We start from the raw sequence: 16,899 nt of genomic DNA, 5'->3' as shown, positions 1-16,899 counted from the left end.
TCACCCCTGCCACTCAGCTGTCACAGGACAATGCTGGGCTGCCCCACCCGCCTGACCTGCCTCTTTGTGTCCTCATTGAATTACAGGACAAGTTGGTTCTGTGCACTCTCAAAGTAATTGAAAACATGTGATTAAAAAAAGGCAGGGATTTGCACCAGTGAACGTGACTCCATCCAACAGGAGCAACGGTCAGATAGAGCCTGTGAAAGATGATATCGGCATGTGGCATCCTCATTATGAGGACTTAAACATCTCTTTGTTAAGGTGTTAAGAGTGGAGCCGGGCTCTTTGATACGGTTGAAGGAGATTGTGTTGACCTCAAAATGAAGTCATGTTCCAGCAGTCTGCTGCAGACGGAGCGGAACCTTTTAAGTTCCCTCTTCCCTCTTGGCCTTGTCAGGGTGTCTGCTGAGAAACAGGACTACAGAGTCTTCTTACTAGCTCTTACATTTTTATGGAGGAGATACCTTGTTGTTTTGTATTTATCCTTACATTCAACTCAGATAAAGTAAACAGATGGATATAAGCTAGCTAGTATGTAGCCAGTCTTCTTTTTTCACCTATTTTGGCAGTTCCGCTCAGAACTTGGAACTGTTTATGATATTACACAGCAATATGGTTGAAAGCCCAGTGTCCCAGATCAACACGTGTCACAATTCCATGTAGATTTGAGTCATACCATCTCTTACAGTTTATTATTGTCTAATTTTAGATACAATATTTCCACTGAAACCGAAAAAGCTGCCAAGTTGTTGTTTTCAAGTTTGTATTTTTGTTCAGACAGCTGCAAAAAGATTAAATATATAACAAAGAAACAGCTTCACTGCTAAACCGGAGACTAAAATGGCTAATTTACAGATGGAACTCGTTAAAGCTGAGCTTGATTGAAGTGCTGTCTGTACGATGGTAGAAGAAAGAAATGTCCTTGCAAAGTGGGACAAAGGCTGTGTATCCCATTAATGTGCGGATGGGTTTCCTTGGGCGTTTTTCACACATCTGTATCTGTCTGTAGTTGGCCCCCTTCTGTCACACGGTACAAAGCCACTGCAGGCATCATCAGTGTGTAGGTATAAGGACACACTGTCTGTCCGTCTAGGAGTAGACAGGGGAATGAGGTGCATAATTGTTGCTTTCAGGGAGTATCCGCTCTCATGAATGTGTGCTCTGTTTTTATTACTACCCTTGATTACCTTAATCCTCCGTCTGAGCTCAGGCCTGTCACACACACCGAGGGATTTGAGAGGTCAGAGATCAAACCATCCCCCTGCTTGCTCCTAAAATCACTGTCTCCTCATTAAACTACAGCCTTGTCTTTATCTCTTTACTCCCTCCTTTTCTACGTGATTCCAGCCCCAGCTCCTGCTTTGTCGCTGTCCACCATTCCCCTCTGTCTGTTGCTCTTTTGTCCCTCTCCACTTCTCTGCTCTTCTTAAAAGAGAGCATGCTTCTGTCTGCCCGTCTTCCTTAATGGACTTGGTCCTCTCAGCATCACCATAGCACTATGTTCAGTAAAGGCAGCATTTGCGGGGTACTTCAGCGCAAATGAAGTTGGAGCTAGATGGAAATTACAGGCTTCGGTTCCTTAAAAGCATTCTTTTCTTCCCTTCCATTTGGAAGGGGATGGGGTGTAAATGGGGATGGCGGTGAAGGGTTGGGGGCAGGAGGCTGAATTTTCAGAGAGGTTTTGTTATTTGCAATCAAATGCACTCATTCTAAAGATGTTTTAGTGGAAACACTGCTCAAGAAATTATATTTGGGTTAATGATGCTTACAGCATGAAAGACAAACCTGCACTATGGGCCCATTTTCCAATTCATTTTTGAACAAGCACAAGCTAAGAAAAGGCATCATGTTGATCCATTGAATTGGTTAATAATGGTGCTAATAGCTTTGTTTATGTGGAAAATAGACAGGAAAATGACACACAGGCCTCTTTTTTGCAGTTTCCATTCATGTTTCCATTTTAATTTCTAACTCTGCATGCGTTGCATAGCATTAGGACACTTGCTAAGCATTATACCAACACTTTAAATGCACATTTTTGCACTGACGAAACCCTTCCACACAATCCTTTTAGTACATTAATTGACACATGTCACAAATGAAACCTCCATTAGTGCTAATGGCATTAGCATTTCCTTTGTTTTTTTTTTGTTTTTTTTTTTTGTTTTTTTTTTTTTCTTTTTAAACCTGTCCCGTTTGGTTCTTTTGCCATCAGAATTATTGTCTAAAGGCGAAGAAAGATGCCCAACGGATTTACTTTACCAAATGGACCATCCCAGCCTTGCCGTAATGGTCCATTTGATTCAACTTTTTATTGTTTATTTTATTTTCACTTGCTGAATACGGGACAGACTTGACTGGAGGAGAGAATGTGGAGAAAGAAAGAGGGAAAGAAAAAAACCTGAGAAGAGGGACGGGGAAAAAGGGCAAAAAACAAAAACCAACAGAATAAGCAGACAAAGCATTTCCTTTGTTAAAAGCCTCACTGTTTTGGGTAATCACCAAGGAAGCAGTGGAGAATCAGGGCATTGTTCACATTTGGAAATCTCAGAAGTTGATAATCAAATTAACTTTGGGCAAACCTGGTTTGTATTGTCATGAGCAGATGTGTGATGGGAAGCATTAGCAGGAAGTTTATCAGGAAAATCAAATTCATTACAGACTGCTCATGACTGTTTTTGCATAATTAGAGATGGAAAATCCTGTAATGCTGAAATTGTGTCATCTTCTTCGGTTCTTAACCAGATATTTAGTATGTTTTACAAGTTTGCTGTTAAACTGATTTTGATAAAACCGGTAACATTGAGCTAGGATTTGGTTATCTTTAAAATGTTCTATAATTGACAGATTTAGACATTTCCTTCATTTATAAGCAGTTGCAGGCAAAGCTGTGGAATCGACCTTTTGGATAACCTGGATAACTATACGGCCGTATGGATAGGATAAACGATAAAGAGCAGAATTCACCATGTCTGTAGTAAATGTGCTTCTCAAAGACGTTTTAACTTTCAAAGTAGCCATGACGAAGAAAATGAATCTTGTAGTTCATCTAATCCAAAAGGTCAGCCTTCATCATTAAACCAGATTGTCTCCGAGACCCTGTGGGATTTCTTCGTTAATGATGATCTTCAGTGTACAACATTCACTGTCATTTCACACCACTTGAAAATCCTAAAATGGTTAAAGAGACAGTGTCCATTTAAACCATAGTGTGCCTGGCATCACATTAAAGCTGCCCACTTTTACTGTATAGAATTATTTCCGTGTCTTTCTGTGGGATGGGAAATGTGTGCTGTTATTGAAAGGCCCAGGAATTAAATGGCCCCGGGTGTTTCTTCTTCTTCTTTTGTAACATAAGAAACTGTTCTTACATCTTTTCCTGTGTATTACCTTTTTATAGAAAGGCTTATTCAGCCACATGTGAAGCGCTAACCATCAGTCAAAGTGATGTTTAAGATGTGCCATCAGGCAGCCAGTGGAGCTTGACACTGAGGAGGAGCAGACGTCTCACTTTGAAATTGCTCACTCGTTCGGCGAGAACATCGGGGAGGCTGCGAGTCGCTTCCCCCCAAGGCCTTAGAGGTCACTGCCTCGGCCTGACTAATGGGCCACAGGTCACGTTGTAAAGAGATTTACCGACTGGCCAAGACATCCAGTTAGCATCACTCGTAGTTTCATTCAATTTCCTTCAACTGCTAAAGACTGCAGTGTGTGTAAAACCTAATATTTTCCCCTCCAGGGTAGTGGACTCATTTATCACAACAGGCTTCAGGCTGTTAAACTCAGCTGTCCTTCTGGGTATTGAGACATTTGAGTGATGTCAAGCGACATGTCAGTCACTTACCTCTCAGTGACCTCAGCTCCCACTCAGAGCCTTTCATTTGGGAGAGCACTGTAATGTAATGAGATAAGGCCTTAGGCTGTAAGTCACTTTTCAGAACCTTTCACTAAGAGAGGCTGATTTATTCCCCCTTTCCTGTACAGGAACCCAAACACATTTACTGTTACGTGTAAACATTGTGAGAGTGGGCACTATTATTCCCATTGCCAATCATTTTCTTGCTGAATAAAGCACTTCTCAGATTCAGAGCTTGTAATTGTAAGCACACGAGGAAGAGCTAAGGAGTTTTCAATCCCCTAAGGCTCGATTGTGTTTCTATATCCCTTATCCAAAGTGTTTTGCAGCTTGCATCTCATTGCTATGAGTTACAACACTGACCTAACCATCAGCAACAGCTGTGGACACATGATCTACCTGCCAGCCCTGCAGGTAGCGGAGGATCTCCTCAGCCTTTTAAGCGCCAACTGTAATGTGTTATTGGAGAAACTCAGCTGTCAAATCCAGCTCTGAAGCTGTGAAACTGATCTCCAAAGGGAAAGGCTGTTAAATCTACACGGACACTGGGTTTTTTTGGTTGGTTTTTTTTTTTTTTTTTTTTTTTTGCCCAACTCATCCGCTTGTCTCTTTTGAACCTCAGTCCAGAACCAATCCACTCACTGTCAGCTTCCCAGCTCTGCCTACTGTGTCCTCGCTGTGTTTGCCCACACTGTCTCACTCTGCACCCGGTCTAGCTGGAGGCCTTTGTTGGTGACTTTGGCTGCCAACATGCTGGAACAGCCAGGAGTGATGAAGGCTTGGGGGGAAATTAGCTGGTGACAGGAACTCTGTGAGGACCGCCGAGCTGGCAGAGCCCTACAGGGAGCCTCAGAGCGGAGTCACGTCGCCGCAAAGCCCTGCTCTCTCTGCAGGAGAGGGGGATGAAATATGAACTCCTTTTAATATCCCACCTAATAACTGTGTTGACAAGCGCCATGAGTTACCTTCTGCAGGAATGTCGTGGCATTTGGATAATTAGCACGTAAATAGAATTTTTTGATACCCTGCTATAACACAGCAGTGGAGACGTTTTTATAGTGGCAAAGGTTAGGCGGTAATTTTAGTAGGCTTCTTGTGGAGCCAAGTACAGGTCTCTCATTGGTGGTGGTGGTAGCTTACAGGCCAGTCAGCTGGGAGGAGACCAAGCCAAGAGATTCACTGCCTGCACTGAGACCAATTAATTTACACTCAAATCCATGCCTGCATCCACTTGGCACTTGTTTGCTCAGAGAACCAGAAAGCTGTTCTTTGCTCTCTTTTTTTGCGAGAGTTGTTTGTGTTTTTTGTGGGATAACTTGACAAAAATCTTTTTGGGAAAACGCTGATTCTTTCACACTTGTCGCACTCCGGCGATGCCACACAAAAAAACTGATAATTGCTTTTGTGGCGCGATGTTTGTTCAAACCGTCTCAGTGAATGCAGCGCACCAACGAATGCCTGCCTGAAGCTGTTTTCCAAACCCTGGAAAGTGAAGGTGACTTTAAACAACCTGGAGCAAAATTATGTGCATTTTACTGTCGAGTTGTTGATAATGGGAAACCGCCTTGGGGAGCCTGGAAAGAAGACACCAGGTTTACAGATTTATATCTTCTGTTAACAAAAAAAGAGAAGGAGGGGAAAACACTGTATCCTAAAAACATCCAGTGTCACGGCTGTTTGTGTATGAAAGGGGCATTATCATAGCATTTTAGCATATCAGTCTTGTTAACATCCCCTCCATACTTAAGTAATTACTCTGAAGAGATAGTGATGGCATTATTAATTGTTTGAGTCTCCAATTAAATCGTTTCGGTGGCTGTCATTCCCGCTGGCTCGGGTCCCTGTTGGCACGGGATCTGGCTCGCAAAGTAAATAGGAGTACAAAGCTGACAGCTGTCTGATAAATTATGCACAGCCCTGTGTTTCAGAGGTGCAGGCACACACACACACACACACACACACACTCTTGCACCCACATACACACTGATCCTCGCATGCTTAGGCCCCAGCGGTACTGTTGAGAGGATCTGGAGACTCATTAAACTCCTCCACACATTTAGTTTCTGTTTCTGCCCCGTTCCCTCCTCTGTGGATTCTGTCTGTCTCGCGTGTCTGTCTTCTTCCTCTTCTTCACACCTTCTTTTAACGTCCCTCGTGTTAGCTCTCGCTCCATCTTGGCGCTCCTGTTTGCTCATCTGGCATCTCCATTAACACGGTGGTATTATAGCTCCCTTCTCCTCTCATATCCTCTGCAGATTACAGGGCTGATATGAGGGCTCAGGCCACAGCCAAATGGAGTGTGGGGGTGGAGGGGGTGGGCTACAGAGCCGTGGCCAAAATCAACTGAGTAGAGTCCATCTATGCTGGGCCAAACCTGTTGACAGAGAAATTTCATGGTTCAGTATAGAATTTTAATAATATGGTTTTGCGTTTGCCTGAACTTTATTCATAGTAATCTTTTCAAAAAAGGGAAATGTTATAAAATCATGTAATCTTGCAAAATCAATCAAATGGAAGCTTTTCTATGACGCTGCCATACCTGGGAACGCTCATGCCAACTGCAGAGGATAAAGTGAGGACTGGAAAATGTTAGAAAAGTATTTTCACTGGTTGAGCAGCACTAATTATGATGAGTAAGCAGTGTTTCCCACAGACGTCGACTCTGATCAGCCATAATATTATGAACACCTGACTAATGTTGTGGTGGTCCCCCCAAAACAGCCCTTAGCCATCAAGATATGGACTCCACTAGACCAGCGGTCCCCAACCCCCGGGCCATGGAGCGGTCCGTGAGTCATTTGGTACCGGGCCGCGAGAGTTGAGGCTCGGGTGTGAAATGTATGGTTTTCAGGGTTTTTATCGGTTTTTATCATTAACTCGGTTTCCCTGAAGGTGTGCTGTGGTATCCGACACCAAGAGAATAATAGATCCTGTAAGTTTGTAAGTCCATGTTTGTCCAGCACATGCCACTGATGCTCGATTGGATTCTGGGGAATTTGGAGTCTGAGTGAACACCTCAAACTCATTGTTGTGCTCCTCAAACTATTCCTGAACCATTTTAAATTTTTCAGCAGTTTGACCTACCTCTGCTCATCTGTTGAATCGGACCGCCTTCACTCCCCACCTGTATCAATGAATCTTGGCCGCTGCTGACCCTGTTCCTGGTTCACCGCTGTTCTTTACTTGGATCACTTTGATAGATACGACTCCAGACCAGGAACACCCCACACGAGCTGCAGTTTTAGAGATGCTCTGTCCAGTCTTATAGTAATAACTGTTTGGTCCTTGTCAAACTTGCTCAAATCTGTCCACTTGCCCACTTTTCCCGCTTCTAACATCAACTTTGACGATAAAACGTCCAGCCGGTTCCCTGTTAACATACCTGTGCAGCTAAGTCTGTGTAAGAAACACCGATTCAGTTTATCTTGTTGAACCATCCACTAGATATACGACTGCTTGATATAATTTAATTTCCCTGTCGATGGGCTGCATGGTTATTAAAACAAAATCAATTTACTGACAACTTGCTGTATAAAGAACAGGTGTTTTAAATATCCCGTATCAGGTACAGTGCAGTATCGTTGACCACTACTTCTTTTATAAAAATATGTCTTTATGAATCGGTACTGGTTTGTCTGGTGTGCACAAGGATTTGAATGTGTGCTTATTAGAAAGTGGTGTCCTGTAAGAAGCAACCCAAACAGCTCATTATCCGCTCTTGTTGGAAAACTTGAGTGTCTTCCTGTTTATGTTAGTCAGCATTTGTGGCGTCTCACCACAAAAACACGAGGAGTTACAGACAGCGGAAAGTCTTCGCCTGACCTCAAGCAACATGACGTGAAGTGACGTTAGTGCAGACTCCATCGCTGCACAGAACAGGGACACTTTATACAACAGAAAGCCACGTTAGACAAATCTGCAGCCAGTCTAGTTTTCCCCTCCATCAAGCTATCATTCCCAATCTTCCACCCCTCCTCTCTCTCTCTCTCTCTCTGTTTCCCTCATCCTGCTGTCTGGACAGCACATTAGAGTGGTGTGAGAGGACCTGGACATTATGCCTTTTTCCTTTGTGTTATCACTCCTAGCCATCAGTTTCCAGTTACTTCGCATGTTGCCACGTCGTCACCTTCTGTAGATTTCCTCTCCACACCCTCTTACCTCCACTTTCTTTCTTTTTTCTTTAATCCTTTCTCTTCTCTGATGACTGAAAGATAAATGGCTAATAAATTGGCTTGGTGAGGTAGGCTGAAACATGTGGTCAGGTTACATACATTTTAAATAGATCAGCAGTGGACCTGCATATGAACCGAAACACTGTGGGCCGTTACTTCTCAGTCAGAAGCAGTTTTTACGCATGAACTTGAGACAGCGTTGGGAGGAAAAGGTCTGGACGTTGTCTCACTTAAGGAAACAGTTTAATGTCCACTTAAACCAGATATTTACGTTGTCACCTGCATGTCTTTGTTTAAAGTCGTGAAAAGTTCAGCACCAAGGTGCATGTGTGACAACTACAATATACAGTAAATATTCAGACAGTAAAAGGATTAAAGGTTAAAACTACAGTGTGCATTTTTGTACAGCAGTAGGTCTAACTCACTGCATACTCCATAAATTGCTTAGCTTCTGGTCATACAAAGTGCAAAGCTGCGTTAGGCTTTTAGTTTATGTACTAATGTCTAAAAGAAAATGAGATAAAGGTCATAAAGTAGTTTTAGTTTTGCTTGAAGAAAGTTAATGATAAGCTGACTAGTTGACAGCATCAACTTCATACAACATAAATGTTGAATTGAACTTTTAAGGTTCCTCTCGACAAGGCAGCAAGTAACCACAATTTTAAAATAACCGTATCCTTTACCAAATGTTGCTTCTTTACTAATACTAGATGCCTGGCTGTAACTCTTTCCTTTATTAGATAAAACTGTGGATTTCTGTTGCTCTGAGATGCTTAGCTTTGCCATTCACTTAGATTTTGTGGTTAAATAAGGAAATAATGTCAGCAGTCATTCATTTCACTTTATAGTAACCATGACTAAACTAATCTATGGACATTATCTGAAGGATTATTGCATGAGGTTAAAGAATACTGCTTAGTGCATCTAAATGCAATGTACTTGGATTTATATAGTATTTTCTGACCCCCTAGACTGCAAATTACATTCTGATCACACATTCATCTAAAAGACAACAATAAAGTTGTAATTGATGGGGTTTTTTTAAGAGCAGGTGGTGTGGTGGGTGCTTAAATCACAAGACTTGAACATGGTTTATATTCAGCTTCACTTGCACTATGTTTTTCTCCAGACACTGCTTGGTCGAGTTGCAGGAAAGGAGTGTGGTTTCAGTTATAACACGATGAGGTAGAATTCATTAACGCTGTGAGACGTGCATCACAAGACCAAAGATAAAGGACAGCATGTGCAAATCACATATGTGTCATTGTCATCAGATTGTAATTATAATGGCAGTAGCAGGGATAGAGTTTATTAGTGATGCTACATTAAAATGCTAGCAGTTGCAGTTGTAGCTGTGTAAGCTTTAGTTTGTGACTTCAAGAAAAATTGTCAGTTTCTGAAGTTATGCGAGCTGAATAAAGTGGCCCGGGGGAGGAGGAGGAGGAGACGATGCATTAGAACGGTATAAAGCACATAGGGATGGTGCACGCTGCAGCGATCGCCACCTGATCCCTCGGTGGCTTCGGCTAAAGTCATGACTTTTAAACTGGGCCCAGTGGGACGCGGACACACTGCCAGGCAGCCTCTATGAATATGAATGATTCAACTGAGCATTGATCAAGTGCACAGCAGCATCCGCACACTATGAAAGCAGCACGCTGGTAATTGGAAGGGGATGTGGTAACCTCGAGCCCTCTGGTCGCCATGAAAAAATGTTGATGTTTATTATAACAAACCGTATGACATTATTATTGTTTGGTCTCGATCCCGCTGAGATAGAACCTCTGATACCGTGTCATGTCTAGGCCAGTAATGAATAAAAGCTGAATAGTGAGCGTGTGCGCGTGCATGTGTGTGTCTGTCTGCCGAGCCCACTGATCAGACCACCGCACACGGATGGAGAGGGCGAGAAATTCAATCAGCAATGACAAAATTAAATCTCAGACACAAAGACGATGTGCAGGCGCTTTTCCTGCCAGCTGTGGTTGAACAGGTTCTCAGTTGACTTCCCAACTCTATATTTCACCTCTGCTGATTGTTTATTAATATGCACATTTTTTATTTCTCTGCTCCAGCTGCCGTAACCTTTAGCGCAGTTGTTCGTATCGGAGCGCTGTCTTCGTTTTGACTTGGCGAATGGGATAATCTCAGTGTGAAAGAAAGATTATCCAGGCAACAGCGCCGGCTTGAACCCTCCACTGATCCCAGCCCCAGGCACAACAGTACAGCTAATGTGAGCGTAGAATGAGTTTTCATGCTACTCTGGATCAACGTTTTGAGCCTATAGCACCCAGACAAGCAAAAGCCCGCAGTGATGATGAACAATTGTCAAATTTACACAGAAACCTTCTTGGTTGGCCCGAGGCAAGTTTTTGTCTCTTGCCTTAAGGAACTCCTTTTAACGTTGTCCAGAGTTCTGTGCAGCTAAGATTGTGGGAAAGAGGAATTTATCTAACGCAAGGCTTTGTTTGGAAGACACTGGAAAGGAATACAAACACGGAGATTAAATGGATAAGTCAAATCTTATTAGTCAGATTCCCCTCCAAGTGGTCGTATGTAAATGAGAAATTAGAGGAACTGAATAAAAATGGGAAATTCTGTAAAAACAAAACAAAAATGTGAGTTTGGCTGGAGGCTGTTTTGCCAAGACCAGTCGTACCATTTAACACAATACAGTGAGTCTGCTTTTAGCAACAAACTGTCAAAACCTTGAAAATTGCTGCATGCTCTTATTGTTATGTGTATTTTTGAAACATTTTTGTATTAGTTGATGAAAAAATGCGGCATTCAGCTGGATGTAAGTTCAGTGTTGCGTCTGCAGGGAAACCTTGCGTCCTGCCATTCGTGTAGATGTTACTTTGACACTTACCACCTACCTAAGCATTGTTACAGATCATGTCCACCCTTTTATGGAAACGGCACACCCTTATGGCTGTGGCCTCTTTCAGCAGGATAACACAACCTGGTTCAGGAACGGTGCGAGGAGCACAACAACGAATGTGAGGTGCTCACAAAGCCTCCGAATTCTTAAGATCTCAATCCTGTCGAGCATCTGTGAGACGCGCTGGACAAACAAGTCTGAAATGTTATGCCTGACAAGGTGTATGTTGTTATATCTGCAGGATTCCTGGATTCGAAAAAAAAATCATCCAATGTTACTTTGTATGCATACTTTTGCAAAATAAGTCGCGTGACATATGGGAGACGAGACAAAAGTTGAGCAGAATCTAAATTTTGAAGGTGTGGCAATATCCACACTGCTGCTTCTGAATTATTGCACAAATGGAAAAAGTATTTGATAAAGAGCAAATTTTGCCCAGTCCAGGAACAGTATTTCCACGTTAACCTCTTCCCTATCCAAATTACTGTATGTTACAAACATAAAGCCAGCAGGGAAAGAGATTGAATCTCAAATGCAGTGTATGCCAACCCCAACTAAGCAGCAAAAACGTGCTTTTTCTACAGGTAACAGAAGCAGAGACATACAGTGCATTTTGTGTGACGGCCTCTATTGACTGGTTTTCATCTGCTTTGTGCTAAACAGGCTGCTAAGTAAAATCTGCAAAAGTAATGCAACAAGTACTGTAACAAATTACTTTCTCCAGGAGGTAAATAAAAAAAAGTAGCTACTTTCTGTTTCTTTCTTTTTTTTAAACAACCCCAGCGTCTGCTCACTTGTATTGCAGCGGTTTTGGAGCAGCGGTGAAGCTGATAGAGATCACAGGACACATCTGGCTGGAGGAAATGCCTTCAACCGCCAGCAGTTAGTGGTAGGTCTTGCAGGAGAAACCCTAACTCCTGCCATGAAATCTATCCAGGCTTGCGGCTTAGCACTTCAGTCCTTGAAAATTCACATCAACTATGCGATCAGATCGTGAAGAGGTGACGATATCATACAGTGAAGTCCTGCAATGATCGTTTTTATCACACACATAATGTTTTTCTCCACTGTGATGCCTGCAAATAACACTCGAATGCTTTGGTTACCCCTCTTGCTGCCCCCTGTGAGCATTTATCTGTGCTTGGCTGCGTGGCACACGAGCAAACAGCAGGACAGATGCCAGGTCTGGCTTATGGAGCCGTTACCCGCCGTGCGCTGGCAGGGTAGCGGACACCGTGAAGGACCCCGAGAACTAACTGTATGTCGCTACGCTTCAGATGCTCCGCTGGGTAAAGTTTGTCCAACCGCACCACAGAGGGCCAGCATAAATATTTATCTGGTTTATTTGTTTTCACTGGCTGTGGGCCTTGTGTATTTGGAAAGAAAAACACGAGGAAAGAATGCTGGATTAGTATACCAGAGGTCACCAAGTGCTAATTTAACAAGGGGCACAGAAAGGGTAAAAGCTGCAAAGCGCAGCACTGGATGTGTACGTCCTGCTGTCAGAGATGAAGGCTTTCTTGAAGCACTTTGAATTTCAAATTAAAAGTCTACATCTGGCTAGAAAGAAGCTCCTGGAGTCTCTTTAGTATATTTGTCCTGCCAGGATATTAAAATGCTTTTCATCACTCAGCTTGTTTCTACACAAAGGATCCAACTATGCTTATTAATTAAGAAGACTTTATCTAGCCTGATGACCACCCCCCCCCCCCCCCCCTCACATTCATGAACTAGCCCCACCCTTCATGAATATTCAATGAGCAGCTACTTAATAAACATGAGGGTCGTATAAAGCCGAGCTCAGTTGCTGGCCTCCAAAAGCTGAGCAGGAAGCTGGAGAGCGACGGAGTGGGAGGGAGACATGTGAAGCAAGGAGGAAGGGGGGCGGTCAGTGTGTATGTGTGTGTGCATGAGTGTGTGTGCGCGTGTGTGTGTGAAGGACGAGGCTGAGTGGCGAGATAGAGCCACAAGCTAGGGGGAAGTCAATCCTGTCAGCCCAAGTTGTCGTGCCGCTGTGGAAGAAAGACACATCGCACTGGAGTGGGAGTGAGTTCAGAGAGGAGAAGAAGAAGAAACAAGATAACTGCTGCTTCTCTTCTTCTTGGCTCGAGGGAGAGCGTGGATGGTGTGATCTCCTCCACCATGGGATGCAGCCTCTGTACCCTGCAGAAGCCCGAGGAACAATATAAACTACTCTACGAAGTGTGCCAGGTACTGTGACCAAGCTTCTGCAAGCCTCAGGAGGAGCTTCTTCTTCTTTTTTTCTTTCTTTTTGTAGGTTGTTTTGTTGTTTTTTGCAGTTTCCGTAAGAGCCACAGTCTGGTTTGGTAGCTCCCAGACTTTGTTGAAGTGCAGCTCAGTTAGTTTGCGTCTCTGGGGGAAGGTCACTGGCTGAGTGGGAGTTGGAAGAGAGTGGAGTGGAGCTGAGCTGTTGCCGGCCGGAGCTCTCGCAGCTGAGCAGCCTGAACGCCGGTCACAGGGGTCAGTGAGAGGTGGCGCGCTGTGGTTTAAAGGAGGAGGGGGTGACGAAGAGGCGACGGCTCCCTCAGTGTGTCTGCTAGTGTGTGTCGATCGCTAACCCACCTCCTCATTGTCAGTTGAATGCTGACTCGGAGCTTTCCGAGCTTTAACCCCAGTTTGACTTTGACTAAAGTTTATGTTTAACACTCGGGTGCTTGTTGTGCATTTTTTCTTCCCACCAAAGAAACTGGACCAGGCAGATGCATCATTAACAAGCAGGGAGAGCATTTTCTCCCAAGAGCCCTGAACTTGTCTGTTTTTTAACACTTTTTATGGATCCAAGTTGCTCCTTAACATACTTAAGTGTGAAAATCCTGAGTTTCACTTCCAAAAAAATGAGCATATGCTACTTTTATTCCATCTCATAATGTTGTAAATTATCTATTTTTTTGGCTGTTGGGCTGAGAAAAGGGAACGCAAGAATTGATGAAGAAAATAAAGTTGCCTCAGTGCTTTTGTAGTGTTAAACTTTTGTTGTTTTTTGGGTTCATGTGGAAAAAAGTATGCGAAACATAACTTTTTTTTTTTTATGTTGAAAGTGATCTAAGCAATTCTGCTCTTCTTACCTAGGCGACCTCAGTGTGAATCACCATAAGACTGCGGCATTAAAAAAAACAAAAACAAAAAACAGTTCCATTGTGAAATTTAGCCGGATGTATCGTGTGAGTGTGTTTGTTTGTTCTTTGAGCAGAGAAGCTGTTCACGCTTCGGGACAAAACCCTACAACATGTTGCCGTTCTCTGATCCCCGCGAGCTTTCCTGCAGTGTCGAATTCAATTGAGACAACACATCCAGAGTGCTGGTGTATTCATGTGAGAGCGTTTGGATTCAAGTGTCAGTCTGCTCTAATGAGTGAAAACACTGACCCATCTGACAGCAGACAGTGCGCGACTCTGACAGACTGTGTTGAACATCTTTGTGAGTGCTGCTTTCTGTAACACACTCAAATCTGCTTTTTTGTTGTGTTTTTTTTCTCTTCCTCCCTCCCTCACTGTCTTTTCATCTATAATGGAGCCCAGCCAAGTGTTATCCTCCTATCACACCAAATTACATCTCCATTTACTGCACAGGGTGCCGGGTGGCTAGCGGCTGGTTTAAATGAATGTAATGATCAAGCTCTCTGTGGATCTCACTCATTATCCTCGCCTTTTTTTTATTCTTTTTTTCTTTAAAAAAAAAAAAAAAGCTCCCAGGGTAGATAACAGGAGGGAGTCTTACATTGTGCCTGCAAATAGTTTGGCTTTGATCAGGTCTGTTCTGGGGGGGAAAGACTAAAAGGTTTTGATTCTCTGAAAGGAAAAAGAAGGGGGGGGGGGTTGTATTCAGGGGTATAATAAATGGATTATGAGTGCTAATACTGAGGTCAGAAAGCCCACCAACCGAAAACACAGCTTATGGAAATGTGCGTCACTTCTTTTTCTTCTGCTTTAACTTCCATCCTTGTGTCATCTGATGCTCCGGATCAGGAGAGCGTTCACCCACCTTTCCGACTCACGGCTCTCATGTCAGTGAGTCAGTCTGTGGAGAAAGTCGGAGTGCCGGCTTCAGCAGCACAGATCATCTCTGTTTCACTGAGGCTTCTGTGCCTCTAACAAGCCAGTCGGCTGCCTCACATGACAGCACAGATCTCACCTTTTTTCTCCTACTTCTGGTGTACATCATATTTTAAAATGTGAGGAATACTTTTGTTCTGTGGTGTACTGAGACTGTGGCTTACTTTTTATATCTTACAGGTTACTGTTGTTTGTAACTTAAAAAAAAAAAGGGGAAAAAATACATGTTTTTGTGTTTCGTGTTGCCTTACCAGTGGCTCCAATGTCAAAAATATTAGTTTTATTTTCACCTATAACAGACAAAAAGAGCCAAGTCTCGCAGTGCCAACATTGCTTAAACAATCACTGACTGTAAATGCTTTAACCTCTATCATTAGTACTTAAGGAACTTTTAAGTAAGAATTGCTTGTCTGTCCTGAAACTAAAGCAAAGTCGATTGTGATCAGGTCAAGTATTTGTTTGCTGTGCTTTTGCTTTAAATTGAAATAGTGGAGCAAAGGATCCGGGCTCTAGTGAGCTAATCTGTTATCAGTCTTTTATGTGTTACAGTACAGACAGACTTAGTCCAAGCCCCCGACCCGTCCCGACACATTTAGTGTTTAATCATTACATGTGTCCTACTGGCATGGGGGGATCCACTGTCTTTAACTAATGCTAGAAGGAAAGTTAATGATAGCCAAGCTGAGACACATGCTACCTGACTGCAGGCTATTGCAGGGGTTAAATAATTAAATATGCATCAATGTGATGATCTGCTGCATGAATGATCATCACACTAATCCTAAACTGTCAGAATGCATGATTTTTTGGGGGGCTTATTTTGTCCTTTTTGGTTTTCTTCAAAACATATTGTAAATTTAAGGTTACTTGTCACTTGTTACCTCACATGGTTAACAGTGTCTTTTAGTTTTTAGTGTCAGTCCAATTAGTGTGACAGTGTCTAATGAGACCTACCCAGCGTGATGTATAGACTGGTAATGGAATGGTATTTCATGCTTGCAGCGTCCCTGTAAATAACCATTTTCGTCTTTCGCTGTGAGATCAGTCTGATCTAGTGTCATCTTAGATTTAAAGGCCCAGGAAATGTCAGGTTTACAACATCAGATATCACTTTTGAAAGGAGAGTGTCGCTGTATCAAAGTGTTTTCAGTCTGTTGACTAAAAGCGAGTGTTTCAGGCCCTAAAATGGTGTTGTGTTTGTCTCTTTCAACCTGCAGCTTTTTTCCTGAAGGCTTGTATGACTTGTTTTGCTTCCACTGAGTAAATCAATTCACAGCTAATAAAAACAAGTTTACAGCTTCTTGAAACGCCTTTACTGCAGAAATGAAGAGAGGGTAAAATCTGTCGGGCGGCGAAGAATTACCGTCTGTCACAGACGATGAGCTCCGAAAGGCGGTCTGAGAAACGCTAACTGTCAAAACGAGTGATTCAGACTGCTTCGGTATTGATTCAGTGATTCAGCTCCTCTCCTCAGAGTAATGATACCTCTGGTAAACATCTCCACCGGGATCAGACCACAAGTGTTGCCCTGCATAGGGCGGACTTTGTTTTTGATTGAAATAATTATCTGCTGTGCAACTTGTTTAATTTTTCTTTTTTTTCTTCAATTTATTTACTTATTTATTGCAATATTTGATGTAAAGTGTGCAAATTGCACTGAAGCCTGGTCTCTCAATGTTTTGTCTCTGCAGTCTGATGGTGGCTGCGAGCTCATTAGAGCTTAGTCTCACTGAAGGCGGGCACATAGCTCTGGCGCTCATGCATAAACCATTCGGTAAAATGAATATGTAGTGCATGTTTGCGCTGCATGCTCTTTCATAGTACAGTAGAAGGCGATGAGTGAAATATTATATGTGAGCAAATTCTCAGCTTGTACCTCTGGGGGCGATTCTGGGAAGTCGTTTTTTTCCCCCC

General features: G+C 43.0%; 1 protein-coding gene across 3 annotated transcripts in view; it reads left to right on the top strand.

Annotated features, from left to right (window-relative positions):
• pdzrn3b (PDZ domain containing RING finger 3b) overlaps positions 1 to 16,899 on the top strand; it is a 101,494-nt gene that overhangs the window by 69,044 nt on the left and 15,551 nt on the right. Inside the window, exon 1 of one of the 3 annotated variants that reach the window (XM_063474775.1) lies at positions 12,746 to 13,123. The exons of the other annotated variants lie outside the window; for them this stretch is intronic. Coding sequence (XP_063330845.1) covers positions 13,055 to 13,123 — 69 coding nt within the window. The 5' untranslated portion in view covers positions 12,746 to 13,054. Of the gene's footprint in view, positions 1 to 12,745; positions 13,124 to 16,899 lie in introns of those variants that run through there. 3 annotated transcript variants of the gene reach the window in all.

This window comes from Pelmatolapia mariae, linkage group LG5 (genome assembly GCF_036321145.2).
Source record: "Pelmatolapia mariae isolate MD_Pm_ZW linkage group LG5, Pm_UMD_F_2, whole genome shotgun sequence".
Classification (NCBI taxonomy): Eukaryota; Metazoa; Chordata; class Actinopteri; order Cichliformes; family Cichlidae; genus Pelmatolapia; species Pelmatolapia mariae.
The sequence above is the reverse complement of the archived record's forward strand: the minus strand, read 5'-3'. Positions and strand labels throughout refer to the sequence as shown.